This window comes from Balaenoptera acutorostrata, chromosome 1 (genome assembly GCF_949987535.1).
Source record: "Balaenoptera acutorostrata chromosome 1, mBalAcu1.1, whole genome shotgun sequence".
NCBI lineage: Eukaryota > Metazoa > Chordata > Mammalia > Artiodactyla > Balaenopteridae > Balaenoptera > Balaenoptera acutorostrata.
In genome coordinates this window covers 1,150,825-1,170,182 of record NC_080064.1, presented here as the reverse complement: position 1 = coordinate 1,170,182, position 19,358 = coordinate 1,150,825, and the positions used below count along the sequence as shown (strand labels likewise).

Genomic DNA, 19,358 nt, shown 5'->3' with positions numbered 1-19,358 from the left:
GTCTTGGCCACGCTTAGCCCCTGCTGGGCCTGCTCCCTGCGGGAAGACCCACGGACATGCCACCCAGACCCACAATCTGCGCGCAAGAAGCTGGCCCAGGCGATGCACCTGACCGCCAGCCTGGCCGCAGCACAAACTTCAGCCCACAGGTCCCCGTCCCCCACACTTCTTGCAGTGACCCCATGTCAGGAGGGGGGCTGGTGTGAATCCACCTCCCACCGCCCGACCCAGGGTCCCACCCCTCAGAGCTCCGCACAGGACCCCGACCGAAACACTGCGAGGGCCCTGGGCTCCCTGCAAACCTGCACAGTGTCTGCCGCAAAGCTCCACGCCAGAGGCCCGCAGGGACCCTGTGCAGAGATCACCTCCCGGGGGCAGACCACACCCACAGGGTGCGGGGGGGGGGGGGGGATTGGACCACCCACCGCCCCACGAGGAGACTGGGCAATCGGACCTGAGTGTAGTGGATTGCAGGGGGCTGGGGGCTGGCCCCTGAGACATGTCCACGTCCTAGACCCTGGAATCTGCAGATGGGACCTTACCCAGAAAAGGGTCTTCACATACGTGAGGAAGTAAGGGGCTTGAGATTATCCTGGGTTACCTGGGTGGCCCTAAATACAATGACATGTCCTTGTAAGAAGAGGAGGAAAGACAGGCGGACACAGAGGGGAGGTGCCCATGAAGCCGGAGGGAGGAGTGGGCGGCCAGAAGAGCCAGACCTTTCTCCCCCGTAGCTCCCACTGCAGACTCCGTCTCCTGCTGTTCTGAGCTTGGGGTACCAGGTTGCACAGCCCCAGGACCTAACACGCCCAGCAGCACCGCACACCCCCAGGTCCCCGCTGTCCTGCGCCAGGCCTCTCCCTCCCGTCGGGCCTCGCGGCTGCGAGGACAAGTGGCCCAGCAGAGTCTAGAGCAGGCCGTCCAGTGGGCACTCAGTGACCCTGCCCGGAAGGGGCCGGCCGCCTTCTGGCCCTGCGCCCGCCCTTCCTGATGGGGGTGGGACGGCAAAGGGGAGGCGAGGAGGGTCCCTGACGGGATCCCCGCACAGCGCCCGGGTGTGACCCTGATGCCCACTGCGGCAATCCCGGCGGGGACCGGCCTGCTGTCTGTCACCGTGACTGTCTGCTCTGGAGGAGCCGCGGCCCAGGCCCGTGTGCGGCGCATTCTCCGCGTCCCCGCCGCCCCCAGGTAGGACATCTGCTGCATCTCACAGGCTCCCCGGGTCCCGCTGCACGAGGGGTAGAGCAGAGACCTGGGTTTGCTGCATCTCGGGCCCGAGAGCTTTGGCCACTCACGTCTGAGGAGAGGCGTCCAGCCAGACACCCAGGCCGACACCACCTGGGACACAGCCATACGTTCTAGACGGATCAAAGACCAGAATGCAAGAAACGAAATATTTCTTCCATTTGGGGGAGCCAGAAAGGAAAATGTGAAACAGGTTTGAACGCACAGAAATCAAACATGAACGCTTCCGTGTGAGCAGAGGCAGGACAGTGACAGAGGAGGACCCCCAGCAGGATGGACAAGGCACAGAGGGAGTCCCGTGAGGTCACAGAGCCCCTCTGTGCTGCCACCGCCCCGTGCTTGGCCCTGGGCTGCCCGGCGCCCTTGCCCAGAGCCAGCAGGTGGCCCTCCCTCAGGCTCCAGTGCTGCCACGTCATTCCTGGACTCCAGTAAGCCACCCAGAGCCACCACCGGCCACCACCTGCAGGTCCCGCCTGCACCGGGGACGTCACCAGCCAGCCCAGCTCTCCCCACAGCGCCCCGGAAGGCCCTGGAAGGGTGCTTCCTTTTGGTGGGAGGGAGCCTCCCGGGCCTCCCAGCTGCCATCAGGCCCCTGTTACCGACAGCAGGGAGCACGGCCTCCCAGCTGAGCCGACGGCACATTCACCTCCGTCGCCTGCACCTCGCGGGCAATGCAGGGCAACCAAGCTGGCTTGCACAGGACGCGGAACCGGACAGAAGCCAGAACCCTTTAAGGTGGGGCGTCTCCCGGGCCCTGCTGACAGTTTATTCTGATGATGCTTCAACATACACAGACTCGAAAAATTCTTTGTGCTGTGGCCAGAACAAAATGACCAATTCAGTATCTTAAAAACCTATAATCTGTGCATGAATGTCCACAATAGCCAAGATGCAGAAACAACCCGATGTCCAACAACAGGTGAATGGATACATAAGATGTGACAAAACACCCAAGAGGGGGACTCCCCTGGTGGCGCAGTGGTTAAGACTCTGCCCTCCCAACCGTCAGGTCACATGGTAAGTCTCAATCGATTTTAAAGGACAGATATCATACAAAATATCTTCTCCGACCACCGCAGGATCAAGTTAGAAATTAACAAGAGGAGGAAAACTGGAAAATTCACAAATGTGTGGAAATTAAACGACACACTCTTAAACAATGGATCAAAGAAGAAATCACACTGTAAATTAGAAAATACTTAAAGACAAACGAAAACAAAAACACAACATACCAAGACCTATGGGACGCAGAGAAAGCGAAGCTAAGGGAGAAATTTACAGCTATAAATGCTTTTCTTAAAAAGTAAGAAAGGGGCTTCCCTGGTGGCGCAGTGGTTGAGAATCTGCCTGCCAATGCAGGGGACATGGGTTCGAGCCCTGGTCTGGGAAGATCCCACATGCTCCGGAGCAACTAAGCCCGTGAGCCACAACTACTGAGCCTGCGCGTCTGGAGCCTGTGCTCCGCAACAAGAGGCCGCGATCGTGAGAGAGGCCCACACACCGCGATGAAGAGTGGCCCCCGCTCGCCGCAACTAGAGAAAGCCCTCGCGCAGAAACGAAGACCCAACACAGCCATAAATAAATAAATAAATAAATAAATAAATAAAGTAAGAAAGATCTCGGGGCTTCCCTGGTGGTGCAGTGGTTAAGAATCTGCCTGCCAACGCAGGGGACATGGATTCTAGCTCTTGTCCAGCAAGATCCCACATGCTGTGGAGCAGCTAAGCCCGTGTGCCACAACTACTGAGCCCACGTGTCTCAACTACTGAAGCCCGCGCACCTAGAGCCCGTGCTCCACAACAAGAGAAGCCACCGCAATGAGAAGCCCACGCACCACAACGAAGAGTAGTCCCCGCTCGCCGCAACTAGAGAAAGCCCGCGCTCAACAACAAAGACCCAACGCAGCCAAAAATAAATAAATAAATTAAATTAATTTTTTAAAAAGTAAGAAAGATCTCAAATCAACAGCCTAACTATACAACTTAAGAAACTAGAAAAACAAATTAAACCCAAAGCTAGAAGGAAATAATAAAGATTAAAGCAGAGATAAACAAAACAGAGAATAATCAGTGAAACCATTTTTGTTGACAAGATCAACAAAATTGACAAACTTTTAGGTAGATGGACTAAGAAAAAAAAAGAAAGGCTCAAATTACTAAAATCAGAAATGAAAGTAGGAACATTACTACTGATTTCACAGAAGTCAGTAAGAGAGTACCATAAACAATTATACACCAACAAACTGGATAACCTACATGAAATGCACAAATTCCTAGAAACAGAGAATCTACCAAGACTAAATCACTAAGAAACAGACAATCTGAATAGACCTATAACTAGTAAGGAGAGTAAATCAGTAATAAAAAAAAAAAAGCTCCCCGACAAAGAACAGTCCTGGACCTGACAGCTTCACTGGTGAATTCTACCAAATATATAAAGAAGAACTAACACCAATTCTTCTCCAACTTTTCCAAAAAACTGAAGAGGAGGGAACATTTCCTAACTCATTCTAGGAGGTCAACTTACCCTAACACCAAAGCAAGGCAAAGAGACTACAAGAAAAGAAGATGAAGGACCAATGTCCCCTAAGAATACTGACACAAAAATCCTCAACAAAATACTAGCAAACCAAATTCAGCAGCATATTAAAAGGATTATGCACCATGACCAAGTGGGATTTATTCTTGGAATAAAAAGATGAACAATCAATGTGATGAATCACATTAACAGAACAAAAGAAAAACATGGGATCATATCAATGGATGCAGAAAAGGCACTTGACAAAGTTGAAAATCCTTTTACCATAAATACATTCAACAAACTCGGAATAGGAGGTAGCTGGTATGTTTTTTCCCATACTACCAAGCTATTAACTCAATTCTGACACCATCTCCCTGCAGGTAGCGTCAGATCCCACAGGTTAAGGGCTCAGTCCTGCAAGACTGCCCACCACCCCACTTCAGATGCCAATTGCCAGTCCAGGTTGACACCTGTGCTTCTGACCCACGGCTATAGGTGGGAGGCTCACCACCCCCTCCTCAATTCGATTAATTTGCTAGAGCAGCTCACAGAACTCAGAGAAACATTTAACTTCCCAGATTAATTGAGGAACAGCCAGAAGGAAGATGCACGGGGCGAGACACGGGGAAGGGGCGCGGAGCTTCCACGCTCTCCAGGAGCCACTCCCCCCAAATCTGACCTGAGAGCTCTGTGAACCCCATCCTTTTGGGGTTTTATGGAGGCTTCACTGCGTAGGCACAATTGATTAAATCATTGGCCGTTGGAGATTAGTTCAACCTCTTGCCCCTCACCCCTCCCTGGAGGTCAGGGGGTGGGACTGAAAGTTCCAAGCCTCTAATCTCTTAGTCTTTCCAGTGACCAGCCCCATCCTGAGGCTATCAGGGCCCCCACCCTAAATCACCTCCTAATGAATGACAAGACACTCCTATCACTCAGGAAATTCCAAGGGTTTTAGGAGCTCCTGGCAGTAAACTAGGGACAAGGACCATATACATTTCTCTTACGCTAGAAGGAAACCAGGAAACCACCTCAATACAAGAAAAACCATACATGAAAAACCCACAGCAAACATCACACTGAATGGTGAAAGACTGAAAGCTTTTCCTTCAAGATCAAGAACAGACAAGGGGCTTCCCTGGTGGCGCAGTGGTTGAGAATCTGCCTGCTAATGCAGGAGACACGGGTTCGAGCCCTGGTCTGGGAAGATCCCACATGCCACGGAGCAGCTGGGCCCGTGAGCCACAGCTGCTGAGCCTGCGCGTCTGGAGCCTGTGCCCCGCAACGGGAGGGGCCGCGATAGTGAAAGGCCCGCGCACCGCGATGAAGAGCGGTCCCCGCACTGCGATGAAGAGTGGCCCCCACTTGCCGCAACTAGAGAAAGCCCTCGCACGAACCGAAGACCCAGCACAGCCATAAATAAATAAATAAATAAATAAATAAATAAATAAAATTAAAAAAAAAAAAAAAAAAAAAAGAACAGACAAGGATGCCCACTATCACCATTTCTATTCAACAGAGTACTAGAGGTTCTAACCAGAGCATTTAGGCAAGAAAAAGAAATAAAAAGCATATAAATTGAAAAGGAATAAATAAATTATCTCTGTTCACAGATGACATAGAAAACTGATTCCACAAAAACGTTGTTAGAACAAACAAATTCAGCAAGATAGCAGGGTACCAAGTCAACACATAAAAATCAGTTGCATTTCTATATCCTCACAATGAACAACCCAAAAAGGAAATTAAAAACACAGTTCCATTTATATTAGCATCAAGAATAAAATACTTAAGCATATATCTAACAAGGAAGTGATAGATTGTACACTGAAAACTATAAAACAGTGCTGAAAGAAATGAAACAAGACATAAATAAGTAGAATGACATCTCATGTCTATGGATTAGGACTAACACCAATTCTTCTCCAACTTTTCCAAAAAAAATTAATATCTTAATATTGTTAAGATATCAATACTACCCAAAGTGATCTAAAGAGTCAATGCAATCACTACCAAAATCCCAATGATGTTTTTTGCAGAAAAACATCCTAAAATTCTTATGGAATCTCAAGGGACCCAGAATAGCCAAAACAATCTTGAAAAAGAACAAAGCTGGAGGACTCACACTCCCTGATTTCAAAACTTACTGCAAAGCTACAGTAATCAAAACTGTGGTACTGGCATAAAGACAGACATATAGACCAATGGGATAGAATAGAGAGCCCAGAAATAAACCCTCACACATATGGTCAAATGATTTCCAGCAAGGGTGCCAAGACCATTCAATGGGGAAACGACAGTCGTTTCAACAAATGGTGTTGGGAAAACTGGATATTCACATGCAAAAGAAGAGAGTTGGACCCTCATCTAACATCATATGCAAAAGTTAACTCAAAATGCAGCAAAGACCCTAAACGTAAGATCTAAAACTACACAACTCTTAGAAGAAAACAAAGGACAAAAGCTTCCCAACATGGGATTTGGCAATGATTTCTTGGATATGACACCAAGGCACAGGCAACAAAAGAATAAATAGACAAACTGCACTTCATGAAAATTTTATAATTTTGTGCACCAAAAGACACCATAAACAAAGTTAAACAAACAAAAAAACCTCACAGAATGGGGGAAAACGTTTGCAAAGCATATATCTGATATGGGGTTAATATCAGAATATGTAGAGAATTCCTAAAACTCAACAGCAACAAAAGAAACAACCCAATTCAAAATGGGCAAAGAACTTGAGTAGACATTTCTCCGAAGAAGACATACACGTGGCCAACAAGCACATGAAAAGAGGCTCAACATCACTAATCATTAGGGAAACGAAAATCAAAACCACAGTGAGATGTCACCTCACACCCACCAGGATGGCTACTATCAAAAAACCAGGAAACAACAAACATTAATAAAAATATGGGGAAATTAAAACCACTGTGCACTGCTGGTGAGAATGTATAATGGTGCTGCCACTGTAGAAAACAGTATGACAGTTGCTCAAAAAATTAAAAGTAGAACTACCATATGACCCAGCAATTCCATTATTGCATGTATACCCAAAAGAATTGAAAGTAGGGTCTCAGAGATATTCCTACACCCATGTTCATAGCAGCATTATTCAGAGTAGCTAAAACACAGAAGCGACCCAAGTGTCCATCGTCAGATGATGGATAAACAAAACGTGGTCCATCCATACAACGGAATATTATTCAAACTTAGAAAGGGAGGAAATTCTGACACCTGCTCCAACGTGGATGGACCCTGAGGACATGATGCCGAGTGAAATAAGCCAGACACAAAAGGACACATTCTGTGTGATCCCGCTTCTGTGAGGTCCCTGGAGGAGTCACACTCACAGAGACAGAAAGTAGGAGGGTGGGGCCCGGGGCTGGGGGAGGGGGTGGGGAGTGAGTGTCTCAGGCCGGCAGAGCGTCGATTTGGGAAGATGAGAAAGTTCTGGAGACGGATGGTGATGATGGCTGCACAACAATATGAATTCAGTTTATATCAATGAACTATACACTTAAAAATGGTTACGATGATAAATTTATTTCATGTGTATTTCACCGTGATAAAAAAATTGGGGAAGAAAAAAGGATTGAAGTTCTGATACATGTTACAACACAGATGAAGTTCACAAACATCACAATAAGAAGCCAGTTACAGAAGACCATACATCATATATTCCATTTACATGAAATGTCTACACCGGGTAACTCCGTAGAGATGGCGCAGTTTGGTGGCCGTCGGGCACTGAGCGGAGGGCCTGTGACGGCTTGTGGGCACTAGGTTTTCTTCCTGAACGTGTTTCAGAAACGGCAGAGGTGGTGAACCTACTAAATGCCACTGAATTGTTCAGTTTAAAGTGGTTAAAATAGCACATCTTATGTTAGGTGTACTTTACACCACTTTTTAAAAACCCTATAGAACCGATTAAATTCAGGGTGACAACCTGCACAGAAGGTGCTGGAAGGGGCTTTGCTGCCACGAACACAGGCCCGGCCGGACATACCCAGGCATGACCTCGAGGCTGCATCTCTGCCGCGTGTTCCTGTCTGGCTACCGCCCATCAGACCCGCCAGCATCTGCATGCGGTCCTGACCCGGGTCAAGGGTGCCATTTGTCCCACCAGCCTGACCCTTCTCACTCGCCCGGCCTTGGCAGTGAACACCAACGCCCACGCAGGTACCAGGATCATGCCTGCACCCGGGCCATCGGGGGACCAGCGCAGGGCCGTCCTAACTGCCCAAGGTCAGCGTCACGATCGAGCCGGACGAGCAGAGCCGGGGAGGGGACGACACCCCCACCCTCCGTCCACCCCACCCTCCACCGGCCGCGGAGAGGCTGCTGGAATGTTCCAACAAAAGCGAGTGGCCCAGAGCTCGGAGCCGCCCCTGGTGAGCATCTCAAGGACCTGCTTGCGAGTGGGGATGGCCCCACATTCTCCGCATTCCCCCGCGGTGACGCAGCCCCAGCCCACGTGTCAGCCCACATCACCCTCCGGCAGAGACCCCGTGACCCCCACGACCCCAGGAGGGCACCACATTGGCTGTGCCGACCCCCATCACCATCCCCTACACGAGGCCCCAGACAGGGCGGCATCCACGCGGGGATGAAGCCAGGAGGGCACTGAGTCAGGGACAGAACGGCCCGAGGCCCTCGGGGCGGCGCTGCCGGGGCCCTGGCCTGAGCTGATGGCCGGGCAGCCGGAGACCGAGATGCAGAGATGCTTGGGCGACCCCCACGCCGTGGGCCAGCACAGGCTGCTGGCGACGGCTCTGGGCAGACAGACAGACAGCCTGTCACTGTGGTTGAGAGCCATCAAGGGGGCAAGGAAACGAGCTGGGGGACCCCTCGTACAGAGCACAGTGGAGGGGACCCTCCTTCCAGCAGGAAGGTCTACCTTATTTTATCCTTTTATGTCTGAAAAGACAACGTGAACTATCAAAAGTGTGCCCCTTCCGTGAGATGTGGGTACCCCGGGGCGGGAGGTCACGGGGAGGGGCACCCCGCGGGGGATGAGGACCCCTGGGAGGCCCACCCGCCTACGAGCCCCCCACCGACGAGCTCCTCTCTGGCCACCTGGGGCTCCTGCGGGTGGGCTTCTGCGCGTGGGGTCTGCTCCCAGCTGGCCGCACTCCCCACCCCCTCAGTGTCCTGCCTTGACCCACGTCCTGGCAGGTCCAAGGGCCGCTCGCAGCGAAACCGCACATGCGCACAGGAGCCTGCTGTCCTGGACGGGGTGGGCGGCGGCCAGAAAGTCTTACCCGTGGGACTGACTCCCCCCACCGCCGGCCTTCTCAGGGCGGCTTCCAGGCCTCAGAAGCTCCAGGCTCGCCCCCCACCTCTGGCTTTATCTACCCCCGGCGGACATCTGCCTCCCAGCCAGGACGCGCTGGGACTCCTCACTCTCCCCCCAGCCTTCCCACACCTGCCCCTCATGTCCGCCCCCTGGGGCAGCACCTCCCGCCGGCCCCTGGGCTGCTGCGGCAGGACTCCATGATCGGGATGTCTCCATGGCCTTGCTGACTGCTCCTCCAGGGTCCCCTGTTCTCTTTGGGAGACCCCAGGGCCCGGCCCTCATCTCTGGCCACACCCTCCTTGGCCTCAACAGTCTTCTCTATGCTAAGGGTTCCCAAATCTCTCCTCAGCCCCGACCGCTCCCCGAAATGCAAGACTCACGCACCCAAGTGCCCACTGAACAGCTTCACTGGGTCTGACAGACCACAGACAGTCCGGCCTCTGCTCAAATCCGCTCCCACCCCACACAGGGCACTGCTGGCACCCAGAGGCCGCGCCCAGGGACCTGATCTGGAGCCCCCCTGGGACCCCGGCTGGCAGGAGGCTGAGCCAAGTCCCCCTAACTGGACAAGCGGCCACCGTGGTCCAGAGCCCCTCAGCACCAGGCCAGGGCCCGAGGAGGGTCTGTGATGGGTGTCAAGTTTCTCTATGCCCCACCCAGTGGGGGCCCTGCCCTGAAAGACGAGGCAGGCACACTGTTCAGGGTCGGGGGCCTCCGGGGCGTGGGCAGAAGCTCTCCTCTGACCCACGGCCCCTGGGACTCCATCTCCAACCAACAGACCTGCCGTGGAGGAGGAACGGGTGCCTCCCTGGGGGCCCCAGGAAGGACTGGGAGGGGCCGATGACCAGGTCTGGGGGCGGCCGCAGCGGGGACAGACACACGGGAGCAGTGTCCAGCAGCCCAGCCAGGGCCCTTCCCGCCGGGGGCAGCAGGGCTTCTCCTGGGCTTTACCTCATGACACCACTGACCGAGCCCGTGCCCCGTCGGATGGTGGATACACCCCTAGCCAAGGGCGAGGACACCAGTGAAAACCCCACACGAGGCCACACCAGCTGCCCACTCTGCTTTCAGACTCTTCGCGAGGAGCACCTAAGCCTCGGGCCGCCAAGCTCCATCCTCCCCGCCTTGCAGAGCAGACACGTCAACCCATCACCGTGACACACGTCATGGGAGAGGCGGTACTCACTGTCTTCTCCCGGACAGGGCATGCCTGGCTCCTCGGGGATGCTGGGGAAAACTGCACAGAGAGAAAGAGAGAGAGCGCGCGTCAGTGCCCACTGCGGCCTCGTCACAAGCCCTGCTTGGAGTCAGGCTGCCCACAAAGCCCCTGCTGCGATGAGGGCCTGCTCTTGGGAGATGCTCATTAAGGCAAAACCTTGGAAACCCAGCACATCGATGTGTGCCAAACTCCCTGTGATGAGACACGGAGCTGCACGGAAAAATCCAGGGGAAAAAGCAACCAGAGGGGTCCCGACAGCAGAGCCGTCCCAGAAGGACTCCTGATGTGTACTAAGTCCATATGGAAATGGGAAAGAACCGAAATTCCCCTGAAAACTGACTTTTGAAAGCACATTTCGTTCCACTTCTTTACACTCAAAATGGAGTTCAAAATTAGGCATGTTAAAATATACCCTGGGCTTCCACAATAAGTTACTAGAAAAGAAAGTTAAACGTATTAAAACCTAGCTAAAATGACCTCTTTCTTAATCTAGAAAATAGAGTGAATTTTGAAAGTACCAAACCTTTCACTGTCGAGTCAACACAGACGTGCTAACGACCACCACGCAGTGGACGAGAGTAGGTTTGACATTTAATCCACGTTCATATAAAGAGCTACAAAAACTAGGTATTTTAACCAACCACTAGTCCAGCATCAGAGAGAACGATGGTCCAACAGAAAACCGTGGACGGGGTCTTCCCTGGTGGCAGTGGTTAAGAATCCGCCTGCCAATGCAGGGGACACGGGTTAGAGCCCTGGTCCAGGAAGGTCCCACATGCTGCGGAGCAGCTAAGCCCGTGCGCCACAACTACTGAGTCCGCGTTCTAGAGCCCGTGAGCCACAACTACTGAAGCCCACATGCCTAGAGCCCATGCTCCACAGCAAGAGAAGCCACTGCAACGAGAAGTCTGTGCACCGCAACAAAGAGTAGCCCCTGTTCGCTGCAACTAGAGAAAGCCCGCACGCAGCAACAAAGACCCAATGCAGCCAAAAATAAATTAATTAAATTTTTTAAAAAAAGAACACTGTAGATAGTTTCATGCGCTGGTCCTGGCTCTTGGGCTCAGCCGTCCGCGGCCCCCGCCAGAGTACAAGCTGCACCAGAAGCGGATGCAGATGTGGCAGGGCGGCCACAGCTGCCACAACTATGCTCCCTCTGCAGACACCCTGCAGAACCCCAAGGTGCTGGGGGGCACAGTCTGAAAACCTGCGATTTAAAGACGATACTGACACGATAGCAAGGAACACTTCCCGCTACTCAATTTCTACCCCGCGCTGAGCTTAACCAGCAGAGGAAGGCTGTGAGCCTGCAGAAAGCCACGGGGAGCAGGGCTGCGGCACTGTCCCTGCTCTGCCCGCAGGCGCGTGGGCCCCGGGCCCTCGGAGCTCCCGAAAAGGTGGGGGCAGGTGAGCGATGCCGCCCCCAGGAAACGAGGGCAGTGAGGGCTAACCACCTCCAGGACCCGGGCTTCTCCTTACAAGTAAGAGCAATTTTATCTGGATAATAAAATGTAAGAGAAAAAACCCCCATTGCATCCTATTCCACATCCTTACATTCTCGGGCATACTAAGATCTTAAACTGCGATCCTCCACGTGGCTCCTGGTCCGACAAAGCGCCCATGCCCTCCCGCCCCCCTCTGACCCCCCCCCCCCACACCTCCCCAGACGGCCCTCTGGCCGGCACTGACCGTGAAGGATAAGCCCTTCGTCCTTGCGCTGACAGGACAGGCGGAAGGCCTCCTCCAGCTCCATCTGGGAGGACACAGTGCAGGGGTCACCTGGTGGACAAGAGACATGGATGAGGCCACCGCAGGCCCAAGGCAGAGGGGTTCACGGTGGCGGGAACCCGAGTTTGGGAGGGTAGTCCCACTGCTTGTGACCAGCTGCCCAGAGCAGAGCTGACCGGTCCCAGAGCGGCCAGCCTGACCAGCAGGTCACCCTAGCTGGGGCCCAACATCAGAACCAGTCAAGCCCAGAAGGGCAATGAGTTCACCCGCAGCCCGAGAAGGCCACGCGGGGAGCTAAGGCGCCCTAGGTTTCCCAGCCAGGGTGAGAGTACGCACACTCTTAGCCAGTCCTAGAGCGGAGGGAAGGGCTCCTTGCCTGCTGCGGCTGGACAGGGGCACAGATCCACAGACAGCCAGCGCCCCACGCGGCCAGGTTCCAGTGGGAAGGGGCGCGGCTAGAGGTCTACCTGCCCCTTGTCCACGCTGAGAGCTGCCAGGCAGTCTCTCCTGGACGGTCTCCCAAACCCTCCACTTTCTCCGAAGTGTGTCCGGCAGCAGGAAAGAAGGAAGGAGGGAGAGGGAGAGAGGAGGGAGGGAGAGGGAAGGAGAGATGGACTCTGGGGCCCCGGCCACCCTTACCCTCCCCACTTCCCCGAGAAAATGAAGAGCTCAGCTTCCAAATCACCCACCAGAAAAGCCCAGGATATGAGGAAGGAAGGTCACGTAAGGAGGGTAAGGAGCCGTGCAAGGTGTGGAGGAGACCGTGCAGCCTCTCCCTGGCGCCCAGGCCAGAGCTGGCCTTGCGGGGGTGGCTGGCCCCCCCCCAGAGGGGCAGCTCACCCCCCACCCCCCACCCACGCACCTGTTGCAGCCTCTTCCCAGGAAACAGCTTCCAACGACCCCAGTGGGGAAGCTTGTTAAATTTAACCAGTTTAATTCCAGGGTTGTCCATCTCCCCCCAGAAGGGGCTGCGCACAGACTCAGAGGTGCACAACCCGACCGACCGACACGCGCCCAGGCGCTACCTTCACTGTCCACCCACTTGAGGGTGAGCGGGTGGCCCTGGTGCAGGCGGCACATCTCCCGCACCTCCTCACAGAGCTCGTCAAAGGTGGTGGCGGAGTCCAGGCTGGTGATCAGGATGTCCCTGGGGCAGAAAGGATGCACAGGTCTCACCATGGAGCGTATCTAAGCCACATGAAGTACTGATGATTGATTAACCAAGTTACTGATCAAACAAATGAAGCGATGTTGTCCCCAAAGAGAATATTACAGCCTCTCCCAGAACCACTGCCCGCAGTCTACGAAGTTACCACCATGAGTGCCCTTGTGCAGAAAGATCTATCTGGGTGCCTGGGTGTGCCTCAGTGGGGCGGAAGGACCAGGGTGGGCCCGGCAGAAAGCACCGCCCACCCCCCCGTGGAGGCCGGGCAGACCTGCTTGGACACCAGGAGTGAGGCTGTTAGAACGGTCACCCAAGAAGGGTGGGCGGCTGGACACAGCCCGTTCATCTCAAGCCCACCGGCCTCATTACACCGTCCCCCAACCTCCATGGCGCCAACAGGGCCACGTCACGTACCTTCAGAAGACGGGAACGGGGGGGGTGCGGGCAGAAGGCAGTAACTTATTAATCCAAGGCCGCAGCCTCTTGAGACCCTGGAGGGACCATTCGACTGCCTTTGGTGCGGCCACAACACAATTCCAGGTTCGGTGTTTTGGAAAAGCCAGTCCCAGAATGTCACTACCTTTTATCTTTTCATCCAAAATAGGGAAGTGGAAGCTGGATCATTGGCGACAGCTCAGGGATTCACGGTCAGCCTTTGAGGGCTGGCCCTTCGGGGGTGAGGCAAGTCAGCACGAGGGAAACACTCGACCCCCCCCCCCAGGATAGGGAGGGAGGGGTATCCCCCCCATGCACTGTCCCCTCCCATCACCCACCACCCAAAGCAGGGATGGCACTGACTCGGGTATGCTTATTGAGACTCTGAGCAAGAACCACTTTAGAATACGCTCAAGTTTTGGGGAAATTTTGCCAACAACTGACACAAGGGCGTGGAGCGTATGAAGAAAGATCTGAAACATCCCATACAAGAGAAATGCAGGATCTGCTTGGCATTAACACTGCTGGCTGCTGAATTCTATCAAACGTGTGTTTATAAAGAGTCTCTGTCCACCAGGTAACATCCAGGGCCACCAAGACCTGTCTGCTGGGCGCCCACCACAGCTGGGGCCCGGCCCACGGGTCACTCACCCTAGTGGGTAGGGGGATATGGCCCCCAGCCACCCACCCCTTCTCGTTGGAACTGGCCCCATCTGCTCACAGACCCACAGCACCTGCCCCCGGGGCCCCGAGCTCACCACAGCCTGCGACGTCTTGGCAAACCAAGGCACAGAGGGCTCACATGGCTCATCAGTGGGGGCCCCAGAGACCAAGCCCCCATCGCACCCACCCCATCATCCTGGGGTCACCCAGACTTGGTACCCACGCTGCCCACACTCGCCAATAACCCAGCATCCACCAGTCCCCCTGCCGCAGGGAACTCTGGAAGTCAGTCTGCCATCCCTTCACCTTTGACCTCTCCCTGCCCCATGACCCTCCCCCGCAGTTCTGCACCCAGGTGGCAGCTAGTCCCCACCCCCCAGCATTTCAGGGACTAGAGTTCAGGTGGGCAGCTCCCCAGTGGTTTGGAGGCACCCCTGGGCCCCAAGCTCATCACCCAGTGACAGCACTGCAGCTCTTCCCTCCAACGCATGACCTTGGCACCAGTAGGGAGGGACTGTCCCAACCCCTGGCCAGACCCCTGACCACCACCCCTAATGTCATCCCAAACCCGAATCAAGCAGCATCTCTGAGCAAACGGGATCCTGAGGCTGCCAGCTCAGGGCGCCAAGACAGAGCCCCAGGCTGGGGCAACAGCCTGCTGGACGGCCCCTCCCAGGACTCCTGGGTCTGCCCAAGCCATGCACCCAGGCCTGGACTTTGCACACAGCAGGCCCTCAATAAGAGCTCTGGAAGACAAGCTTGAGCTGCAGAGACGGAAGATCCAGCCAAGTTGTTCCTGTGATCTCAGAAAAGCGGGCAGAGCAGGGTCTCCAAACCCAGCATGCATCACCTGGAAACCCCCTGAAAACACAGAAGCTGCCGGACCCCCAGACCCACCCTCAGAATCCGGTGACTGCACACCCTCCAAAGGCCCAGCTGGCGAGGGGGAGACCGTGATCTCAAGCCTCTGGTGGGCCTGGGGCGGGGAGGGGAGGGGATGGGAAAGGGCGACGGGGAGAAGGCATCCCCAGTGGGGGAGGCTGACGACCCCCTATTTTTAAGAATAGTGTCTCCAATGTATCTGACCCTCAGCTCCCGGCCCTGCTGCTTAAAAATAACCTGCAGTGGCAGCACAGGGACAGAATTTCACTTGGACCCACGGGGTTTGGATAAGTGAGCGTGCGGAGCTCAGCGGACACTTTCCGGAGCCAGCATCAGGTCAACGCCTGCTGAGGACTGTCTCCCAACTCAGACGCCAGACTCTCTCATCCCAGGGAGAGGCGCCAGTGCGGAGCACTTTCGGGAAAGCATCGGGAGGCGTGAGGAGCTGGGATCGCGGAGGAACGGTCAGCCTGGGGCAGAAATGAGGAGGGTGGGAGGGAGAGAAGGAAGAGTGGGAGAAGGAGGGGAGGAAGCCGCAGCAGGGAGAGGAAGGGAGGAGGGGGAGGGGACGGAGAAGGGGCAGAGGAAAGGGGAGGAGAGAGGGAGGGGAGGAGAGAGGAAGGAGGGGAGGTTGGGAAGGGAAAGTAGAGAGAAGGGTATAGGGTGTGGCCTCATCGGCCGGGAAACCAGACTCAACAGGTCACATTTCCCCCGGTAACCAAAGCGCTCTCCAGGGGCCCAAGCCCGGGGAGGGGACGGACAGGCAGCTCAGCCAGAACTCCCTGGGGCTCCTGAACTCTGCCCACGACAACTGCCTGGTCTGCCTTCCAGCCCTGGCGCAGTGCCTACTTGAACTCGTCCTGGGGGAAGGCTGGGGGTCTGGTTCCCACCTGCCCCCTGGCCTCTCCGGGTGTGGACTTCCTCTCACTAAGGATCAACTCTGATTTTCAGTCACTTGTTGCTCAATTTCATGGTTCCAGGCAGGGAAGAGGACTGTCTCTGATGTATGACAGCCATTCCTTAACCTCAGCGAGCCAAGACCCTTGGACCAGCCGAGGCCCAGGACCTGGCTGACACCTCACCAGCTTCAGTCTGCAGCCCACCCTGCCAGCCAAAGGACAAGACCCCGTCAGCCTCTTCAGGTGGGCTGGCCAGTCATTCCCCCCCCCCAGAAATCCTTCTTCTGGGGCACTGCCACCAATTCCCCTCGCTGCCCCCTCCACTGCGTTCCCAGGAGGTCAGGCTGAGGACAGCACAGAGGGCAGGAGAGGCCTGACAGACACCCCAACAAGGTGCGCTCACCAGCTCAAAAGCCCGAAGCCCCTCCTCCGGTGCCACTGCAGCCGGGACCACCAAGTTCATCTGCGGGGCCAAGGTCCGCTCCCCTCCCCACTCCCCGGCAGAGGCGACCCTGGGAGCAGCCAAGTCCAATCTGGGGGCTCCCGGAGACCAACACCAGTGGAAAGAAGCAGCAGCAAAGGCTCCTAGTTCTCCTCCGACCTCAGCCTGCACTGAGCGCGCAGCGCGGTCCCGGTCTCTGGGCGCAGCCCCTCCCCCCCACCAGGGCTGTCCCGACGCGGCCGAGAATCCAGCGAGCGCTCTCTGGGCCGGGCCAGGCGCTCCGGTCACTGACCCCTGTGGGAGCCGGCTCGCCCCATTTCACAGGGAGGCAGGTCGAATCCAGGGCGCCGAGCGCGGACGCAGGGCCCCAGCCCTTCCAGGCGCCCTCCATTCGCGCGACCAGCCGGCTCACCGCACCTGCCCTTCACCCGGTCATGAAACGGTTCTGAAACTGAGACCTGGTCGGGTACATTGGATAAAGTTTAGGAAAACCTCGGTTTTTAAAACCTGCCGGCAGTCTTCACAATTTGACAAAAACTTTCGTCCTTACAGGTTGTGGCCTGAATGTTTCGGCCAACTTTCCAGGGAGAGTGTCAACACAGGGCCCGGGGCTGCGGGGCGTGCCAGACGCCCGCCTCCCCTCCGGGTAAGTCCCAACCCAGGAAAATCTCGTCGGGGCGGGGAGAGACCCGCGTGGCCGCGCGCTTCGAGCTGGGCCCGGCGACCCCGAGCTAGGGCGCCGGGGGGCCAGGCCGACCCCACCCTGCCCGCGAGCTTTCCCGCCGATGACGTTCAAGTGCGCCCGGAGCGCCCGCCTCGCCCGGGGCCGCCTCTAGGCGCTGGCGTCTCCGGACCTCCCGGGACGCTCCTGGGCCCGGAGGGGCCTCGCTGTCCCCTCCCTCCCGCGCCACGGCCGGCTGCCCCCAGCCCTCGGCCTCCCGAAGCTGCGACGACACGGTCGCCGACGGCCGGCGCTGTCGGGGGCCGCTCCCCGCGCCCGGCTCTGCCCTCGGCCCCGCCGCCTCGGCGCACACGCCCCCCGCCCCGGCCGGGCCCTGCCGTCGGGCGCTCGCGCTCACCCGCTGTAGTGCGCCTTCAGGCGGACGCGGCCGCCGCTCCCGTCCATCTTGCGGCCGGTCCTGCTGGGCATGGCGCGCTCCGCCGGCCGCCGTCAGCGCCGCGCCCCGGACGCTCGGGCCATGGCGCGGGGCCCCAGCGGCCGGACCGGGGCGCAGGTGAGGCAGACGGCGGAACGCGGAAGGGAGCGCGCGGCGCGGAGACCGAGGAGCGCCGGTCCGGCTAACTCCGCGGAACTTGGCTGCGGGCGGGGCGGGGCGGGGGCGCGGCCGGCGCGCGCGCGCCAGTGGGGGCGCGCACGGAGTCCGGCGTCAGGCCTCGCGGGGGGCGGGGGGTGTCCGAACATGGCCGACCCGAGGCCCAGCCGGCAGCCAATCGGCGGGGCGGGCGGTCCCGGGGCGGAGGCGGTGGCACCTGCGGCCAATGAGGTCGAGGCGGGGCCGCCACCTGGGCCAATCCTCGGGGGACCCCACGGCCGCAGCCCAATGGCGCGGCGCGGGGCGGACTACCTGTCGGGCGGGGCACAGCCCCACCTGGGGCCAATGGGGGCGCGCGCGGCCCGGCTCTGTCCGGCAACCGACGACCCCTGTCTGCCCCGCGCGCTGATCCCTCGGTGAAGTGGACTCCCGGGGCCGCGGTTCCCAGGTGGGGCCCGTGCGCTGCGCGCCCCGGGAACTTGTTGGAAATTCAAGCCTTTGGCCCAGCCCAGACTCGCTGAATCGAAACTCCAGCAGTCTGTGCTAACAAGCCCGGGTAAATCGGATGAGCGCGAGTCTGCGAGCCGCTGGGCTAGGGGACAGCGGGGACGGGTCGCCCGTGACGAGTGCGGCCCGCCGCTCAGACCCTGGATTCCAAACCGCGCTCCGACCGCGTGACCCGCGTCCGGCCAGCTTACAACTGCGGAGACAGACTGCGAGGAGCAGAGAACCCAGCGAAGGTCACGGCCGGCAGGTCCGGGCTCAGTGGGTTCTCCCGGCCGCAGCCGCCCTCCTCCTTCTGCGGGTTTGTCTACACTCGCTAGCCTGCTCCCTCTGCTCCAGTTCACTCCTCGGTTCGGGACTAGGAGGCCGCGTTTGTCCAGCTCGCCCGTGACCTTCACTTCTGAATCCACATCCTCTCTGGGTCTTATTAACACCGTGCGTTTGTTCCGGACTGTCGCCTTGGAATACTATCCACGCCCCCACCCACCAGGTGCCTGCATCCTGGGCCCATCCCTTACTGGTTGCATCCACAGGGGCCCAAATCTGCAGTCTGTGGGACCTCAGCTGGGCACCAGGTGCGCACCCCGGGCTCAGAGATCTACAGACCCCTCATCCCTGCCGCCCCTGCCAAGGCCTGTCTTACTCTGGGCCACACCCCTGTTGCCTCCCTCCCCTTCCCCACCCCACCCCAGCCCGTTGGCAACCTCTGACCACCCCCACCCCCCCGACTCCAGTCCCGGCTAAGCCTTCACCGCTCTTCACCTGGACAATTGTAAGGATTTCTCATACACTCTTTCATTCCACAGAGCTTCCTGGCGCCTCCTAGTACAGGGTGCTGGGCGTCCCTGGAGAACCATATTCTCCCTAGAGATGGGCACAGAGAAACCTGTTGACAGCCCACCTCTCACCTACTTAGGGTGCTGTGAACTCTCCGTCCTAATAAAAAACAAAGTCCTCTGCACCCTACAGCCCTCCAGCCACCTGCCCATTTCTCTGCTCTTCTCTACAACAAACTCCTGCCCAGAGCTTTCTGCCGCCCTTATCTCCACTTTGTCTTTCCTGCCACTTTCTCTGAGGCCACTG

General features: G+C 57.0%; 1 protein-coding gene across 1 annotated transcript in view; it reads right to left on the bottom strand.

Moving 5' to 3' along the window:
• Positions 1–17,784, bottom strand: part of PRKCZ (protein kinase C zeta) — a 100,198-nt gene extending 82,414 nt beyond the window's left edge. Inside the window, exons 1-4 of the mRNA XM_057550214.1 lie at positions 17,577–17,784; positions 13,037–13,158; positions 11,973–12,062; positions 10,251–10,301 (exon numbers count right to left, since the gene is read on the bottom strand). Coding sequence (XP_057406197.1) covers positions 10,251–10,301; positions 11,973–12,062; positions 13,037–13,158; positions 17,577–17,647 — 334 coding nt within the window. The 5' untranslated portion in view covers positions 17,648–17,784. The remainder of the gene's footprint in view (positions 1–10,250; positions 10,302–11,972; positions 12,063–13,036; positions 13,159–17,576) is intronic.
• Positions 17,785–19,358: the final 1,574 nt, after the last annotated feature.